We start from the raw sequence: 18,771 nt of genomic DNA, 5'->3' as shown, positions 1-18,771 counted from the left end.
TCAACACCTGCCTTTCGGTTCACTGCACCACATGATTGTCAGCTGAGTCCAACATTGTCGATTCGGCCTTTGGATTCACACAAACACAATAAACACACACGCATTCTTACAATGTGCCAGTGAGAGATCATTCAACTTAACCAGACTGAATTAAGGGCCCGACACAGAACTTATGACGTGCAATTCATATATATATACAGCTATGAATGCATAAATTCATAAAATATGTATGAGAAATTCTCCAGATTTATATTTTTGGTTCCAGCATCAATGATTATATATTCAGAGCAAGAGCTGTATTTTTCTTTCACTCTTCAGATAGTATTTTTAAAAAGTGCACCAATTTTAAGGCCAGGTTTTTGGGGATATAAAAAATGAGACCATGAAAAAACATTCCAAAATGTTTTATTCCACCATGGTGTAAAATATTCTTTCCTCAGTTGAATAAGCCAGGTCAATCATGACACTTTTGATATGATATATTGTGTTCTTATTTTAATACGTCACTTAAACATGGCATTTATAGAGTGCATATACTTTATGTCAATTTTATGTATTATAGAGCGTAGTATTATTGTTATTTATATTAATTAGTTACATCAATGCCTATTTTGATAAAAATATTTTCTGCCTTTATGAGTTATGTTATAACGGTAATCCAAATAAGGACCCGGAGGGCCTTGACGCTCTCCTGGGTGCCATTCAAGTGTTTTGTGTTGGCCACCCTCCATCACATATCATCCATCCAATGTTTTCACTGTGACCATCAGACCTATCCATGCATATCTAAAGTTAATCTGTTTTGTCATGTGAAAAGGTCAGGTATGCATATTTATGTATATTATGTATATATGTATAGGAGGTCATCCCTACGGTTTAATCTCAAAATGTAGTTGTGAAGGAAAGCAAGCCTCTGTGGAACAAATCACTTTTATATGCTGCGCTTCCTCATAAAAGTAGAGCGACCTCATTCTAGACCTCAAAATCCTCCCTTAGATGAATGTCACTTTACCACAAGCGTTTCCCAAATACAATTAACCTTTATGATGGAAAATCTAAGAAAAATATTTCAAGACTACTATTAACACAAAAGTTGACTTAATGTTGTCTCAAAGAGAAATTTATGGTCCGTATAAGTTTACGCAGATTTTTAAAAGAAGAGGAGGAGAAATCATGCCTGGTATTTTAATTGCATGAACATCCATGTGTGTGCAAGTGTTTCCACGTGTGTGCGCAACTGTGTGAGGCTAATAATGACATGACAGCTGCTGACAGTCCAACTTGAGGCGTGCGAAGAGGTCGTAAATAAGGCAGGAGTACTCCGGGCCGGCGTACACATTCTCTTCTTGTGAAAAGCTGCAATTATCATGTCAGCTGCGCTAACGCTAACATGGAGGAAACTACCCGAGCTAATTATTCACTTGCTTGTTCAATCAGTAAAAAGGTTGAGGAAACTGTGAAAGAAACAAAAAAAAAAAAGGACCACGGTGCTTCAAAAATATTGTTGGTTATTATGATTCAAGTTTTTCCGGCTGCAAGAAATGTCTTACTGTTGTAGAGTATCATCACGTTGAGGGCTCTATTTTTATAATCGGGTGCACATGTGCTCTGTGTTAAAAGTGGTGCATATTCATATTTGTGCCCGGGCAAGTCTAGTTTGGGAATTTCATACGAACCGAGGTTGTTCTTGATTAACTTTAAATCTGCCACCTGTCTGCAACTGGGTGTGAATATTGCCATCTCATTGTGTATTGTTTTTCAAAGTATTAATGAATTTTAATTGAATTGGATGGATTCCCTTATTCTGCTGGGTTATTTGAATGTAGAATAGCTAATATTATAATCATTATTGTGAGGACAAAAATTGCAAGCCATCCATTATGAAATGCTTTTTTTGAACAGCTGAAAAAAAAAGAGCAATTCGGAGGCTTGTAACTTTGCTGTGCTGTGTTCTTTTTATGTATATGTTTGTATGACGCATTCACCACTTGACTCAATATGTGGCATTCTCTTCACTATTCTGGTCATATTGACTGCACCGCCTAAGTGCGCCTCTCAAGCAATGCCTAAACACACATTCTATGAGTAGTTGAGGTCAACTATCTACTTGAAAAGAGATTTACGAGAGCTTGCAAAGAAATCCATGAAGAGCCAAGCAGTATTAAAAAGAAAAAAAAAAGCGGGTTGTCAGACTCACCGGTGTTCTCTCGCCAAATTTAGCCTCTCTGATGGATGGGTTATTTTATACACCATTAATCCATCCATTTGTCAATTACTAATGGAAATTTGGGGGTTAAGAATGGCAAGGCGAGATTCAGGAGCTGTCAAGTAGCCGTGTGCCACCTTGCATGGCCGCTGAGTCGCTCACTGTGATTACAGTGTCTGCACTCTGCACGGGAACTGAAACGCTCCAGAAAAGGTGCAATGGGTGATAATGATGTTTATTACCCTTCATGCTTATTATCAATGCTGTCATTTCCCATGGTGATTCATTTTGTGTGTGTGTTGTTTTCTTTTTCTATTGTGCGCGGCATTGAATGAGCGCCACGCATTGTTTTGTTGCTTAATGAGCATCCACTTCTTAACAAGTGCATTGTTGATGACACGGAACATTATAATCAAAAGATAATGGAGATGGATTTGTTCCCAGACAAGTTTTAAACTCATAATGACATGAATTGCAAGACATTTTGGAAGATTCTACCAATAAAGGTATAATTGTATAGACAGTGATTTCTTTTCAATTGAGTCTTTGGAGAGTTAATTAGTGAGACAGAAGCATTTCAAAGCTCCCTTGTTTATTTATTTTTTCCTCAACGTCAAACACGTCGGTGGGCTTGTCAACCAAGTGGTAAAATGGTAGTACCATAGGTTAAAATAAAATTAGGTCAAGAAAGAAACGGAATGATTTGAAGGAGGTTTATAAAAGGTTTATGATGACCTATCTGCTGTCAGACCTCAAATATGACCGTATAGTCATCCCATTTCCTTCCTGTGCTTCTGAATGACGGTCAGATATCTCTTTAGCAGTCGGGGGTTACTGGCATACCGGTTTTCGGCTCTGATGAGCTCCACTCACTATTTCCTCTGCTCACTCTCCTAAACACTATGCCCATCCAGATCAAAGCCTACGGCCCATTAGGTAGCTGGGGAGGTGAGTAGACACAGACATGTAGCTCAGCTGCAAAGCTTATGTTGTAAGGTTTGTGAAGTTCTCTGTATTAATATATAAATTGTCCATATATATCATTAACTTTTTTTTTTGAAGAGTAATGTGCCTCTGACTTATACCTTTGACAGGTGTTGTAGGTTGAAAAGACAATTGGCTAGTTGTGGTATTTTAGCAATGAAGTCAATGCAGATTATTTGCCTTGGTGGACCAAATAAAATGAACTGGTGGGCCCGACCTGGCCCTCGCACCTTGAGTTTGACAACGTTGTATTTTCTTTCTTAGAAACTTATGGCTTTACCAATCACTTGAGGATCAAACGTTTTTAATTATTCACTTGGTAAAACTTTGACAACTTTAGGAAGTCAAACTTATTGATCTCAGGGATCAAAAACAATTTGGGAAGTCAACTTACTATGTCATGGTCAAGAAAAAAGTAATGTGTACATTCCGGTTCCTTAATATGAAGAGAACATTAGTGAACCTGTTAACGTTATAAAGTTTCATTCTCTGTCGGTTTTGCTGATGCGGTTTTGTTCCAGCTTTACGCCAGTGATGAGTACAAATGTACAAAGCTTGTTCTATCGGCACATGGGGGAATAATAGCTCACAGTTAGGCTCTATACACAACAGTCACACCTCACTGGAAACCATTACTGCAACGGAAACCAAATCATTGCGGGGCACAGTGAGAGAGGACCTCTTGTAAGTGGGTTATCTCCTTCAATCATCATTCTTGTGAGACTGGAGTCTTGTCACCAGTTTCACCTTCCAGAGGGACATAATCTTCTTTTATTGACATCTTTCTTTTGTTGTTGTTTTTGAATTGACCAAACAATGATGACGTGGTGGAGGGAATAGCATCTTAGGGAAGTAAAAAAAGCTAGTCTAGAATGGGAAAAGAAAAAGATATTGTAAATCATGGAGAGACACGACTGTTTCATAAATTTCATCAAATTGTTCACTTTTGTGGTTGCACGTGTTGCATAGATCCTGACAACTTGCAGTCATTGGCTGGCAGCTAAGCACGGGAGATGGATTGTGATGTTGATGTATTTACCTTCACCGTGCTGACAGCGACCTGTTCCTATACGGCCTGATTGACTGGGTATCATCGCAGCAGCCAGCATAGCTTTGTTTAACCCGGTGAGACGGCGGACGGTTTGCTTATTCACTCATGAGCCGTCCATGAAGATGAGGGGAAGACCTTCGATCTTGGCTGACATTGCTGGCTTGGCAGTCGAAGCAGTTCACTGATGCACTACATTTGGATAGGGATCGTTGTTCGGAGACAGAATTTATAAATTCTGATGCCATCTGCATCGCTGTAATTGGACACAATATATCAAACTGTATGAAAGTATTTACATGGTTTTAAGGGGGAAAAAATACTCTAAAATGTTGTCTATTTAAAGTTAGGTATAACCTGAGACCGACTATATTAGAAATGTTCTTATTTGTGAAATTCAATTAAAATATGAATAAAAAAAAGGGGTTTTACCCACCACACCGGCCTGAGAGGGGTTTCGAACCCCAACATCAGAAATGTAAGCCAGATGTGCAAACCACTACTTCACCATGCCGCCTTGGTTATTTGTGATTATGTATGTGGTTAGAATTAACTTAGTTATTTAGCGCAGTATATGATGCTATTTATGGAAGCACGTGCCATAAATGTGTCCCCTTAATGGGCTCCTGACGCACACGCACACGCACGCACACACATTGCCTTGTCAGCGAACCCCCTCTAGTGCCGAGGCTCCTGTACAGACGCGCACACGTCTCCGCGCGCTTCATCTCCTCCTGAGCTCCTCATCGTCATCCTTTCAGAACCTCGCTTGCTGCTGCTGCTGCAGCGGTTCGGACCGGAGGCACAACGAAATACGATAGGGACACCACCGCGCGCGCGATGTAGCCTCAGTCCAAAAAAAAAAATAATTGCGCAATGCTTGAAGTGATGCAGTAACTTAAGAGCTGACGGGGAATGTGCGAAGTTTCTATCAGCTTAGTGGTTCTTGACTGATAATTGATTTTTTTTCCTCCCCAACTTCCCCCTTGGCACCTTTTTTTTGCTGCTACAGGGCGAAGGGATGGATCTCATGATGAGCAACAAACAGGACCAAATGTAATTCAGGAGCAGAGCCAGTGGTGCATTTTGGACGACCCTGCCGCGCTTTTTCTCACCGGCCACGCTCGCTCTCGGCTCCGCTGCAGCCGGTGGCCGATGTTGCAGCAGATATGAGTGTTGGACCAAGATTTGTTCCCGTTGCACTTTTTCTTGGAATTGTCCTCACTCGCCGTGGCCATTGCAACCAAGGTGAGACAGTTTTACACATGCAGTTTCGAGTGATTGTGACATATTTATTGGAGACACCCGCGGTACATGGTTCCAAAAGGACATTATCCATAACTCGCATGCATGTTTAAAAAAAAATTATCTAACTTTTGCATTGTCTGTGTTTGAAAATGCATAGAAAGCGGTGTTGTTTTTATATATGTATAAATTATAATTAAATATGTTTTACTTCAACATCCATCAGTACTTGTATTAATTGTTATCATTAAAACTTTACCTAAATAAGAAACTTGTTTTTACAAAAGGGATAAGCTGACAGTCCACATGATGTCATGTAACAGAGATGTCCTGTAGTTTTGCAGAGCGCTATCAAGTACATGACTACCTGCAAAATATTCCAAACTTCCATGATTTATTGGTAGCCACGCAAATATACAAAGATCTGACAGCATAATGACAAATGAAAAGCAAGGAAATAACCTCCACGTAGGTGATAATACAAGATGATCAAATGTAAGCTTGGTGTTGACAGCTTGATTTAATTAGACTTCTGTACACGCATACGCACAACAGGACAAGCATAGACTGAATGATAAGTGAGTGGCAGAATGTGAGTCATCTTACAAATCTATTTTATGGTGGGTGGGTAAAAATACTCCATACAGTCAGTGGTTGAGAGCTACCAACAGGTAAAATAGTTCTGTGCACTCTGATGGGTCACATGATGCTTCGAAATGTTTACGGTAGCAGCCGGATGGTGTAAATTAGAATGTGTGTTTGTGATTGTGTTCACACTCCCACACTTTCCTCTGCGCATCTCTGCTGTCTTTTACATGTGTGAAAGTATTGGCAGGAAACTATTATGTATTGTCCTTTTAGGGATCCTACTACTTGATCTATCTTCAATAAAATTGGCTGGTTTGTTTTATATCTCTGCACAGACTGAAAGATTTTGTCTGCTGGATTCTGTCTTTCACTCTTTTGTATTGACCGCATGCGTTGAGGTCTCCTGGCACAATTGCCGTTGTCTTCCACCGAGTGGTGCGGCTCAGTGGGAAGATTTGTTAAAAGTTTCATTATGGACTCAGGTGGAAATCTGTCCTGGTATCGATTTTGTTATTACTTTGCCCAATTTAATTTGAAGTGTGCGATTGTGCTCACTATAGTCAAGTGGTAGCTTGAAAATAATTCCTTCATATCTCTACTAAGAAGGTGTGTTTTCATTGGCTACGTTTGTTGGTCTATGACTTCACATCTTTGTTATTAATTTAGCTGATTATGTGGAAATTAATGTTGATTAATTGCATTTTGAGGCAAAAGTGACAAGTGCACTGCTTGTCTGCATTGTCAGCACTGTTGATTCAGTCTTAATTAGTCGGCATGACTTCAGATGAAGCATTGTTTTCCTCAATCATTACTGCGCCAAAGCACTCATTTTACGTTCAAAATATTTCACGGTAGACCACCACCAAAAAGAAATAATTAGGCTCTTATCTTTATTTAGACCGCAAATTGAGTGAAATCTAGGCCTGTTTAATTGAACACAATGTTAATAGATTTACAGGTTCATGAAAATAATATCTCCTTAAATCATGCTTTCCTTTCATTGGCTAGAGTTATATTTTGTGTGCCTATACGCTGAAGGGAAACAGAACCTAACACGATTTTACTCGGGGTACGTTCGTGAGGTGATGCTTTTGAAATCAGCCACGAAAAACTCCAGAGGCCTAAGACTTCAAAGAAAAATAAAAGGACCGTTTCCTGTCTGTTGGGATTGCAATCAAAAAAAAAAATAGCAATGCCATCTGTAGGTTTGAACAGCATAGACTTCATTAATTTGTCTCCATTTGTTTTCTCCCCCCTAAAGACGACAGCAACAATTTTCTCAATAATGAAAATTCAAGAATCCAATTCACTAACTTGATTCCGTGAGAGCCTTTTTGGGACGGTGCAATGGTTATCTGAAGATGAGGTCTTTGTTGCTTATTTCTGACATTGCTGAGAATGCGATTGTTCTTTGCGAGGCAGAGTTTCAGGAATTACAAATGAAGGATGTAATCCATCCTTGGCTAACGTGTGAGTCATGGGGAAGATCTAACCAGCTCGGTGAGAAAGTCTGAAGGCAGCCATAAAATCACGCTAGTAATACACTGCAATATATATATAGTGCAACAAAATACAAAGCATGTTTTTAATTATTAAAGGTTTTTTCATTGTAGTGCTGTCATATCTGTTTAGATCAAGTTCAAAACCTTTGATTCTATTCCGAAGTAGCTACTTTGTAAGGAAAAATCAATTCGCCAATCAAAGGCATCAGAACGTTGACTTGCATGCAATGAGAGCGCATGTGTGTGTTTGAATTCTTAATGCAGGGAGAATGACCTTGGGTTTATTTTCAAGCTCAATTCTAAGTACTGTATATCTGCTTGACCAAAACATCGTGTTTTAAATTTTATTTTAAAAACTATTCAAAATATTATATTAGTCATGCAACACTTTTTTGAGATTCTTCTTGGTTACTGTTTAAGGGCTTCTAGTTTGACACCTCTGAATTTATTTCTAACATCTGATATTTATCTTTGTATAAAAAGACCCAGTGTAACCCACGTCTGCCATGCTGTGGTAACTAGTGGTATTACAACTTAAAACTTTTACTTTAACATTTTACAACACTTCATTTTGATAGAATTCTGCTAGTGTTTATTTTTTTTTAGTTCAACATTTTCCACTCACTGATGAGTTATTTTTAGAAAAGGCTAAAACCTTATGCGGCAGGATAACCTTATGATGATCTTGGTGATCCCTGCTTCAGCTTATATTAAATATTATTGAATGTCATGGCCCATGCACAGCAACTCCTCTGTGTCTTAAGTCTATGTTAACACCAAAGGTGACACAACGCTTCACCTTGCGTTTCTTGTGAGTTTACTGACGGAAGGGTATGAACGCCGCTGCTTCAGTAACGTAGCTGCTTCATTTGCGCCAACGCAGACAGGAAACAGTGTCGTGTGGTGTCAAGTGATTAAATTTACAGCGTCGTGCTATGTGTGGTGCAAGTTTTTTTTTTTCTTTTTTTTTTTCTTCTTCTAACACAGCAGCAATCAAAGCAAATACCCAAAGACCACACTTCCCAAGTACCACGTTGAGCTTGGGAAAGAAATATATATATAAATATATATATCATTTTGTTTTGTTTTTTTCAGAGAGGATTTAAGTTGTCTTAATTTCTTTACTATCATGATTTATTTTGATTTATATTTGTTTTTTTTATATTAAATTTAAAAAAATGTGCCATCTTCCATCCCCTAGAGGAGGGAGCCAAAACAAGTTCCTTTCATTCAAACGTTTTTTCCGTTGGCGAATAACCTCACATTCCTTTTGATGATCAATGGAAAGAAACATGGCTATTCTCTAGGGGTGTTAACCTCCTCCTGCATCATGTCAAACGTTTTGAGTAAGTGCCTTGTCTGCAGGTTTGGGTTTGAGGACTTGAGCGAAGATTAAAGCAACTCTGTAAAAGTTCATTTGAGGCTTAGAAGCAGTTAAGTCATTTTCGATGCATGTAAGTTTGTCATTTATTTCCATTTAGGACAGATTTACTTTCTTCCAGAAAATATCCTGAATGTTGGTTGCTGTGCTAAATGTACTGCCAAAAGGCACTGACCCGCAGCCAGCTTGACAGTTTTTTGGGAAAATGCAAATTTACATGAAATAAGAGCTGTACTAGACTGCCGACGGATATGTTGCTATTTCAGGGTGTTTGTAAGGCGTGCCAGGGCTCTAGGACAGACAGGAGATGTCATCATTCCGCTAGAGCTCCATTTATTTGTGAGTTGGCCGGCTCATGTTCTATTTATATCAAACCAGCTGAAGTCCCGGCGGACCGCCTGCTTCAGGCAGAGTCTGTGGGTGCCCTCCTGAAAGCTAACTCTATGGAGGGTAGGGCAAGGGATTGATAGATATGTATTGTATATCGAGGCAGATCGAGTGCACCCTCCTGTAGTCATACAACAAGCGTGGAAGCATGAAATACATAGCGAAATATGAATCTGCACTCCTAGAACAGATTTAGGCTAAAAATAATTCCTTTTTTGCCCGTTTTCAACACTAATTTTTCAGTGAAATAAACATAAATCATAAATTGTCGCTTCGCTCATTTTTTATTAATTCAGTGAAATCGAAGGTGCTCATCGTAGCATGTGCGCCAACCCTCAGTAATCAGGCCCTCCCCCCAGGGAAGGTACTGGGCAGGTAAGCAGCACAAAGTGGCCTAATGATGCCCAATTAAACCAGTGGCTTTTGCCAGCTCGTCTGTTCAACCTGGCAGTGGGTCTGACGTGACATTCACAGGCATAGGAAAACAGAGAGAAAAATCCAGCCACCGTGAAGCAAATATTAAACCGGGCTCAAAGAACAGCGGGGACCAAAGTAGAACAAATTCAACAATAAAGGCTCGTATGCTGGTCTCGATGCTATAACGATGATATTGTATTCTGAGATAACACGTGTTTTCAAATTAAACATTTATGGGACAAATTAAAAGCCGAGTGCTTGCTATTCATGTCACAACAACACAAAAACTGAAAACCCAAGTTTAAATAAATAAATAAACAAAACTGAACATTGCAAGGCAGACAAAAAAGACATGAGTCTACTTTGTCAAATTGAGAGATGTGAGCTGCATGACAGTCAGCTACACGACAAATTGGCCACAAAAAAAAGAGTGAACAATTTGAAACCGTAGAAACTCATACAAGATGGTTATTATGGCCTTCTAAAGTAAAAGCATGAGACACAATGTGTGTGTGTGTGTGTGAGTTTGCCAGATCATCTTTCAAGAAGGTGAGCAAAGACCATGAGCCAAACAAATCCCATGATGCAGTTGCACCGCCATTATATCATAGAAGCTCCTTCAGAGCTGGATTGGCTGATGCCAAAAAATGTCCCATTTTCTTCTACGCTTGCCTCTGTCTTGTCAGAGAACCTCCGCTGAGATGTAAATGTCACTTCCTTTCTACCCAGTTTGTAATTGATAATGATGTATACAGCGCTGAGCCGTTACTTGAAGTGCTGTCAGTTGCAATTCTGTAGCTATGTAATGATTATATGACTGGTGATTTATACAGGAAATATGGTTACTTAGAAAAATTTGTCAGTCTCATCAGCCTGTATTACACCCCCCCCCCCTCTCAATCCGCAGCCCTAAAAGCCAGTCTCACAGCTCTACACGGACGTTGTTATGAAACACTGATCATGCTTTGATTTGCCAAAAGCGTGCACGGCTTGTGTGTTTGTGTGCGATTCACTGTATAATATTGTCAGCCGATGGTCGCTCAAAGACAGATTTAGGAAGTAAGCGATTTGTTGCTTATCATCAGATTCTACTTTGATGATTCGGAGCAGAGAAATTTGTTATGCGGTTCATGCCACTTCAAGTCGAGTGTGCAGTACCATCTCTGCTATTTGTTAATCTCCATCAATTGCTTGATAAAACTAGGGAGAATCGAATTTTCATTATTTTTCCAGTGATACGAGTAGTCTGATACCAAGCACCGATACCACAATAGTTCTTTTCATACCTAAAATTTCAGTTAGCTCATTGACATTTTTTTCAAACTTTTATTACGATACTATTGTCCTTTAACTTTTATGCACAATACATTTTTAAATCTTGGAACAATGTGTTTCTTCAAACACACAGTAAAGTGAGGTTGGACTCGTTCTGCATTTGTGTTTTTATATCTCTGTCGTACAGCAAAGGAAGCAGATAGTGTGGCTGAAAATGACTAAAAACTGTAGATGGCAGGCAAGGGAATGGTCTGTTGACAGCAATTTGAGGGCAATCTATCAGTCGCAAAATTGTGTGGCAAGTGGCAGCCTTGTTGTTCCTAGTGTTTGTGTTGCCATGCTGATAAATATTCATCCAAGAAAACTCATTCCTGTTATGATAAAATGCCCAAATGAACATGTTTATGACTGATATTTCAATTTCCAGTGTGAAAATGGAACTTTTGTGCGCTGACAGATGGATAATGGGTGGATTTCCTCTCTCTTTTTCATTTCAGTTGTGCTGCTGGATACAACGTCTGTGCTTGGAGAGCTTGGATGGAAGACGTATCCTATAAATGGGGTAAGCACTCTGCGGCCAACTATTACAGTTTCTGTATTTACTGTGCACTTTGTTTTTTTCGGGTGGGAGGGGGGGGTGTTCTTTGTTGCGTCGACCAGATCGATTATAGTGATGTGTAAGTCTTTGTTTTGGGTCAGACGCCTCTCTGGCCTCAAGGGAAATAAGGTAACTTGGAAACAAATAATGAGATAACATCTCTTAGGAGGCTTTTCTTAATGTGGTTCAATCTTTCCTTGTCAATTCCTTTCCGTTCACGTCACAGCCAAGCCTCACAAATATTTCGCTCACTTAAATGTGATTCTGTGGCAAGCAAATCAGATGGACATCGTGTGTACAAATGTCCAGTAGCAGCTATAATAAGTATAAAAACTTACAGTATCTACAGGAGAGCATAGCAATGCTGAGTGAATAAAATTTCACTGTGCAATTGGAACTCATTTCACCTTTGCTTGCCAGTGCTTCAATATAAGAGAAAAATGATTGCATGCGCTGTGCCTAACGCTGTATTTATGACAGTCTAAGACTCAAAAATGATATTTCCATTTTTGCTCAGACAAGGTGGCTCAGGCACAGCAGAGAATCCTACCTGACTGAAAATGTTAACATAAGTGTCATGCTATCTGCTTTATCAAACTAAAAATGACAGTGATGTGGAAATTATACTACATCCATTCAACAATTTATCACATTAGTTTTTCCATGATAAGTTCTATTTTCAATCAAGTGCAAGTTAGAAAGGGGTGTTTGCGTCGTCGTGGGAGTGAACACAATTGCAGTGATTGCCGACCAATCGTAGCAGCAGCTCTCATTCTCTTGAGCGCCAGTGAGGCTTGTTTTCTTAAGAAACTGAAAGAAGTGCTCCACTTGCGGATTAGGTAAAGTTGTCAGAGTGACGTGAGCAGTTCTTGCAGTTCCTTCAGCTAGAAATATTACTGCACGATGTTTTTATATACTGATACTATGACAGTGTCACTTGCAGGCACTTCTCCCACATCCCTAAGACCCGAGACTCTCTTGCTCTGAGTATATCGACTTAAATGATCCTCTTCAGCAAAATCCCCGAGGTCCCCCTTTTCCTCTGTGTGCTCTTCTCTCTCCATGCAAGGTCCGCAGCAACCCATATCAGGGTTATGGGGGTGATTACATCATGTAGGTGGTGGTGACAGCCAGACAGAGTATTGAGGAAAAGGCAAGGGGAGGCCACCGCCTCCATGATTAAGCTGTCAGCCCTCTCCCCTCCTCACTCATCCACTATCCACGGATTTAGCATTAATATTTAAGGCATCAAGGTGAGAAGGCCTGAGGGAAGGTGTGAAGATCTTGGGAGGTAAAATAGTTTAAATCCTCTTCTCTTCCTGGGACCTGGCAAGAGGAAGTCAATCCCCAGCATATTACACACAGCCTGGTATCAGTCAGGCCAGTTGAGTAAGCCACCTTGTAGCTGCCTGCCGGGCGTGTCGCGGTAGTAGCTTGACACATAAACTGCGGCTCACCATTTCAAATGTATCAACAATCGATTGATTGCATGTGCTCAGTCCTTTCTCGTATCAGTGTATTGCCCTGTAAGTCCATAGCTATCTCCAGAGCTCTGTAGCAAATGTTTACAAACTTCAAGGGATTTTTTTACTTGCAATTTAACATTCCGTGTAGTTATTTTATGCTGATACCATCCTATTTTAATTCAGTGTCAGGTAAAAACCAGAAGCAAGGCCCTGTTGGCATGTTTATCAGTGGAAATATGAAAGGTAATGTTTTTTAGGAAGGTGAGGCATATGACTCAAATTGCGGGCCTTTTCGGTATAGTCAGAGCTATGATGAGTAGTGAAAAAGCTCGAGGTGAATGAAGGAAGAACTGAGTGAGGTGATGGTCTGATCTGGTGTCTGCATAATAAGTCCCGGTACAAATAGGCAAACACTTTCCTAAAATATGCATGAGTTGGTTTGTCCCCGTGCGCTCGGTGGGTGAATTGTGAGAATTTGGGGGCAAGGCAGAAAAGTGGTCCTGAAAAAAAAAGTTGAACAAGGCCAGATCAGGGTAAACAGTAGCTCATATTATTTCTCCAAAGGCGGTTTCTCAAGAACGGCTTTTTATCGCAATGTTTATCTCAAAGCACTTTTTGCACACCTGATAGGATTACCGAGTGAGAGTGTAGTTTTTTGAAGGAGACTGACATATTTTTCCAACCGCATATTGCTTGATGGCCAGTAGTAGGAAAGAAAAGAGGAATAATCTGGAAATACTCAGCTTCCCCCAATGGAGGCTTTGAAAAAGGTAGGATGATTTAGCATAGCAGCGCTCATCCCAGTGACCTCTGCCATAACTGGGCTTAAGCAGTAGCGGGGGATTCCTTAATTGGCTTGTTCCTTTTCAGGGACACGCCGGGGCCGATGGCTAATGTGCTCCCATTCGCCATCTCGCTGACAGCAGAACGTACGCTGACAGCTTTTTGGGGCTAACCCTCACCATGCAAGCAGTACAATGGAGGTGCCCCACAAAAAAAATAAAATCAAGCTCTGAATAGTTTCTAATTTTCTAATTCTCTGTGAGGTCACAGTCTTCTTTCAGTTGCTATCTTTGCTGTCTGAAACATCTTGTCATGTTTCACAGATTAAGTGTGGTTGATTCAAACAGGATTTGTCTTTGCCGCTGCCTATATTGTCGGGTAATAGCCTTGCACCTAGCAGAGCAATCACAGCGCTCCATCAAGCTTTGACACATCCATTTGTCTCACTCTTTGTGGTCCGAGAGAAAACCAAAGGAAGAGACTGGCACGACGTGACTTTTATTGTATTTTGATTTCTTAAGAGAACAAAATGCTCAATCTTCACCTGTTGTGTTGTTTTAACGCACACGTGTCAGGCCACCACCACCGAGGAGTTTGATAAAAATGCAGCCTGACATTTTCAAATGGGAGAGGAAAAATGGAAATACTGCAAAACAAGATGGATCGATGCAATGTTGACATTTTATACCCGCTGATCAATGTGATCAATAAAAAGCAAGCTTGTGGACATGTGAAAAATACATCATTATGTGCAGTCACTATTATTCTGCTCATCTGCCATCACTGCCAATAATATATATATATATATATATATATATATATATATATATATATATATATATATATATATATATATATATATATATATACGTGTGTCATAGGATGATGGATTCCTTTTTCCAATCAATGTGGAGATGCTCGCAGAGTACTGACACGTTTGCATTATGCCTTCCATGTACTTATTTAATGTGTAGTGATGGGAAAGAGAAACATCTTGTTCCTTCTCAGCTCTCTGATCTAACCTCTTTTGGATCCCGCCCGACACCAGAAAGTGGCCTTGGGTATTTGGGGTCAGAGCCTAGTTCCTGTTAGAGGGATACGATTTCACTGGGGTCGAACGATTAGTCTGGCTAGCTTTCTAAAATGCACTTAACATATTATATAGTCAGAAGATGCTGAAAGCTGCGCTTCACCGCTTGCTCTCTCTGGCTTTGTGTCTTGTGCTCTCTCTGGCCTAATTGATCCAACAGACCAGACAATCCCATATTGTCTGCACTCATTTCCAGTCAAGCTAGTTTAGGCATTGCATACTGGAGTCAGGTGGCTTTGGACAGAAAGACAGACAGGCTGATATGAACCACTGACAGATACATCACTGATTTAGGGACCAGAAGAAGATTGTTTAATCAGCTCTACAAATCGGTCTGACCAATTATTATAAAATATTTTGCCATTAGGCTCAAATTTAACAATAGGTGTTAATAGTGTCAATCTCTGTTAACTCAGACTCACTGAAAAATCCTTGAGGAAGATTTAATTCCCAATGCGAATTTTCTCACAGTGGGATAATATCAGCGTTATGCTTTTATTGCTGTTTGAGTCCCTAGGACCAGATGTATTTGATTTGATCTCCTCCATCCACTTGAGCGTGCTTTAAAGACAGTGTACGCTTGTAAAATCTATCAACTTGGTTTAAAACACTTACTGAAGCACCAACGGGACAGTTATTTCCAAAGCAGCTTGGAAGAAGCTTAGTCTTCTGCCTGACTGTTCTGCAAAAAAATAATAATGAGCAAAATCTCACATCTGAAATTGCTCCTTTTTTTAACAGTCCTATGATTGAATTTTTGGCTGTATGTGTTCTTCAATATGGATCTTTTTTTACCTTCCCCCTACAGTAAATTCCAAGTGGGCAATTGTTACTTCAAGTTGTCCCTTCTTAGAGCTTCACAGCCTTTTTACAATTATATCAACCTCTAAAGGTGTTTGGTCTTTCTTGTGTAATCATTCCCTGCATGCAACACTTGGGTTTTTGCACACACGAACAGTCTTGCAGTCTTTGATTTTTTTCTCGGTGCCTGTTTATCTTTGACTATGTCCTGTTTGTCTGTCACAACCAGATTTTTTTTTCTTTTGTTTTCATTTCATCGCTCGCCTTCTGTCTGACAGCCTCTTCTCAGCGGTGAGTGTCGGATGGTGAAAACACAAAGGCAGTACGCTATGGATTTGTTTGTGTTGTCCTTTCAGAGAAATGCCGTAGTCAGGTGCACATTGAAAGATACCGTCCGTAATGAGCTGACCCTTAAGCAAGGATACACACTCCGCTACGTGTCTAACGATAGAATGTTGAGCCAAAAGGTAAAATAGAAATGATTTGAATGCCATAATGGTGACAGTGGATTTGGGCTAGGATGTTCATTTTTCCTCTGAAGGTCATATTATTGTATTATTTTAGAAAGTGTGTTGCGCAATCAGCAGAACGCTTCATATAATTTTGTGTCCAATTAAATTAAAATGATTAAGGTTTTAGAGGAAACAAGAGAGAATGAGAAAGCAGTGACCTTTTCAACACTTTAGGAAGTCCAAGTTGTCTTTATCATTGACTCCAGAGTTTGACTACATTTGAGACTTCCAAGTGCTGATTTGAAGATCTACTGTACATAAACGCTTTTTAAAGGTCTGCTGCAGGGTAGACTCGCTCTGGCAAGTAGTCTCATATCAGTTTTTCTTATTTTCTTCTTTTTCTTTTTTAAATGCCAATGCCATTAACATTCACAAAAAGCCCCAAGGAACCTTTTAATAAGATACATGGATCCCTTTTTGTTTGGAATATAAAAAAAGGATAATTCAACTTTTAATTAATGTTCTGTCTGTCTGACTGTGTGTATTTGTGCTGCATGCTTTCGTCTACCTAGGAGGCTTGGTCTTATCTAAACTGCACCCGTTCAGAAAGTGTATATGTGTGTGTTGCACCACTGTGTGCATCCACGTCTTTGATCTCGCATCAGTCAGAGGATGCTGAGCACGCATCGACACGCTTGCCTCTGCATCTCTGGCGAAAATAGATATGTAAAACAACGAGCTCTTCCTTCCTGTTTTCCCACGCATATTTTGTCAAAGTTGGTGGTGGGCGGGCAGTGGGCCGAGCAAAAAGCTCTCTTCTGTACCCACGGATGACGAGTCACTCAGTTGGAGTGGAGATGAAGGACTCATCACCGTTTAGGCAAATGAGATCAAAAGCGGTGACAAGAATTAGAATTAACCAGTGGTGAGCTTTCCTGGAAGATTGAAATGAATTCAATAATAGTAACACACAAGGCCAATTAATATTGAGCGGTATAGTTTTGCTTTGTGGGAATCAATATCATCTTGATAGGTGGTCTTGCTCATTGCCCTCGGCTGGCGACGTACTCCGCAGTGGCCAGACTTGTGCTTTCTTTTCTTGTCTCTGTTGTCTCCGCGTGAAACAGAGACTTCGACAAAGAGACACCCGCGGACACGGTTCAAATAAGTCTTTACTCAAGAGTCATACACTGGAAGGCCGTTGGCAGGAACGAGCCAAAACATAAAAGGACAGACAAAGAGATGCGCCCCAAAAAATTGATAAAGAAGTCGGAGCCCTTAAGACATCTACAGTACTTTGTTTTTTCTTTTTGTCTCATATCTGAGCACTGTTGGCTATTTGCTTCAAGACTTTCACCTGAGTTGTTTGTGTTGCTGTTGTTTTGAACTACTTTGTTGTTGTCTTTTATATTTATTGACATAGAAACTGAGAAAACGTTGGGTTGGTATCAGACCAACAATCTTGACTGCATTGAGATAAACACAAGGCAGAGTGAATTCCTATCACTAAAATGTGTCAAATGAAAAATGGGTCACATAAAATGTGAGGATTTATTGCATGTCTCCTGCAAGGTCTAATATTTGACAAAATTGTAAATAATACTTTGGAAATAATTTCCGTTGAGTGTATTCACGTGGAATACTCTAGGTGCCAAAAACACCCCTCCGAAGAAATATCATCTTCAAATATAAGTCCAATCTCAGCAGCTCTTAAAGGGTCATCTGGGCCGAACTCCATCTTCAGTGCCCTTTGGAGGATGGCTGAGGCCTTGACCAACCAGGAGTCACGTTTGCGAGAACACTCTTGAGATCACCGTGGCGATGACTGATGGCTGCTGTGGCTCCACCCTGCTGGCTAGCCATTTACCGTGATGGATGTTGGAATGAGAGGAGCGCAGGGTCTTTTGGATTTCATTTGCTCGCCGCTGTTCACTTGCCATTATTGATTTAGGGGTGTACTGGTAATAGGTAGCGGGACGCTGCTTGTGTGTGCGGGTGGGCGCTTGTGTGTACGTGTGGGTGTTCTAAAGAGAAAGTGATGAATTGATAAGCGCTATCCCTAAATGCCATATCATCATCACATTTATAATGACAGAGATAATCATTTTAATGCCATTACGGATGTTTGTTTCATAGCATCGTTACGTTTTTATTGATTTGCAGGGTATTTGTGATTGAGAGGTGGATATAACCAGATCAGGTCATCAATCCTATTCCAACATGTGTGTGCCAACAAGGTCTTGGGACCCCCGTGATGAAAATTTTACTTTGGGCCTCTCTGTGCCAATGCTACCAATTGAGTCACAGAGCTGACATGAAGTTCCCCAATGAGTGCACACTCTTTGTTCATCCATCTGCTTTATATCTACCAGTATGTGTGAGTGGGCGTTTCAATGGATATGCGTTCTAAAGGTGAAAGTTTTTCATCCATCACAGAGGGAGACTAGCTGTGAATAAAAATATCTCAATCGCAGTGACAGTAACACGCACACACATGCGCATCAGTGGGTACACGTATATGGCAAAGACATAGACTGAGTGAAGAAAG

The 18,771-nt window shown here is 40.2% G+C and overlaps 1 protein-coding gene across 1 annotated transcript in view; it reads left to right on the top strand.

Annotated features, from left to right (window-relative positions):
• Positions 1-18,771, top strand: part of epha6 (eph receptor A6) — a 92,306-nt gene that overhangs the window by 20,381 nt on the left and 53,154 nt on the right. The window contains exons 2-3 of the mRNA XM_085919750.1: positions 5,251-5,486; positions 11,531-11,595. Of these exons, the coding sequence (XP_085775876.1) occupies positions 5,408-5,486; positions 11,531-11,595 (144 nt within the window). The 5' untranslated portion in view covers positions 5,251-5,407. The remainder of the gene's footprint in view (positions 1-5,250; positions 5,487-11,530; positions 11,596-18,771) is intronic.

This window comes from Syngnathus leptorhynchus, chromosome 9, assembly GCF_054491065.1.
Source record: "Syngnathus leptorhynchus isolate UIUO chromosome 9, UIUO_Slep, whole genome shotgun sequence".
NCBI classification, from domain to species: Eukaryota; Metazoa; Chordata; class Actinopteri; order Syngnathiformes; family Syngnathidae; genus Syngnathus; species Syngnathus leptorhynchus.
Note: the sequence above shows the minus strand (reverse complement) of the source record. Positions and strands in the feature narration are given on the sequence as shown.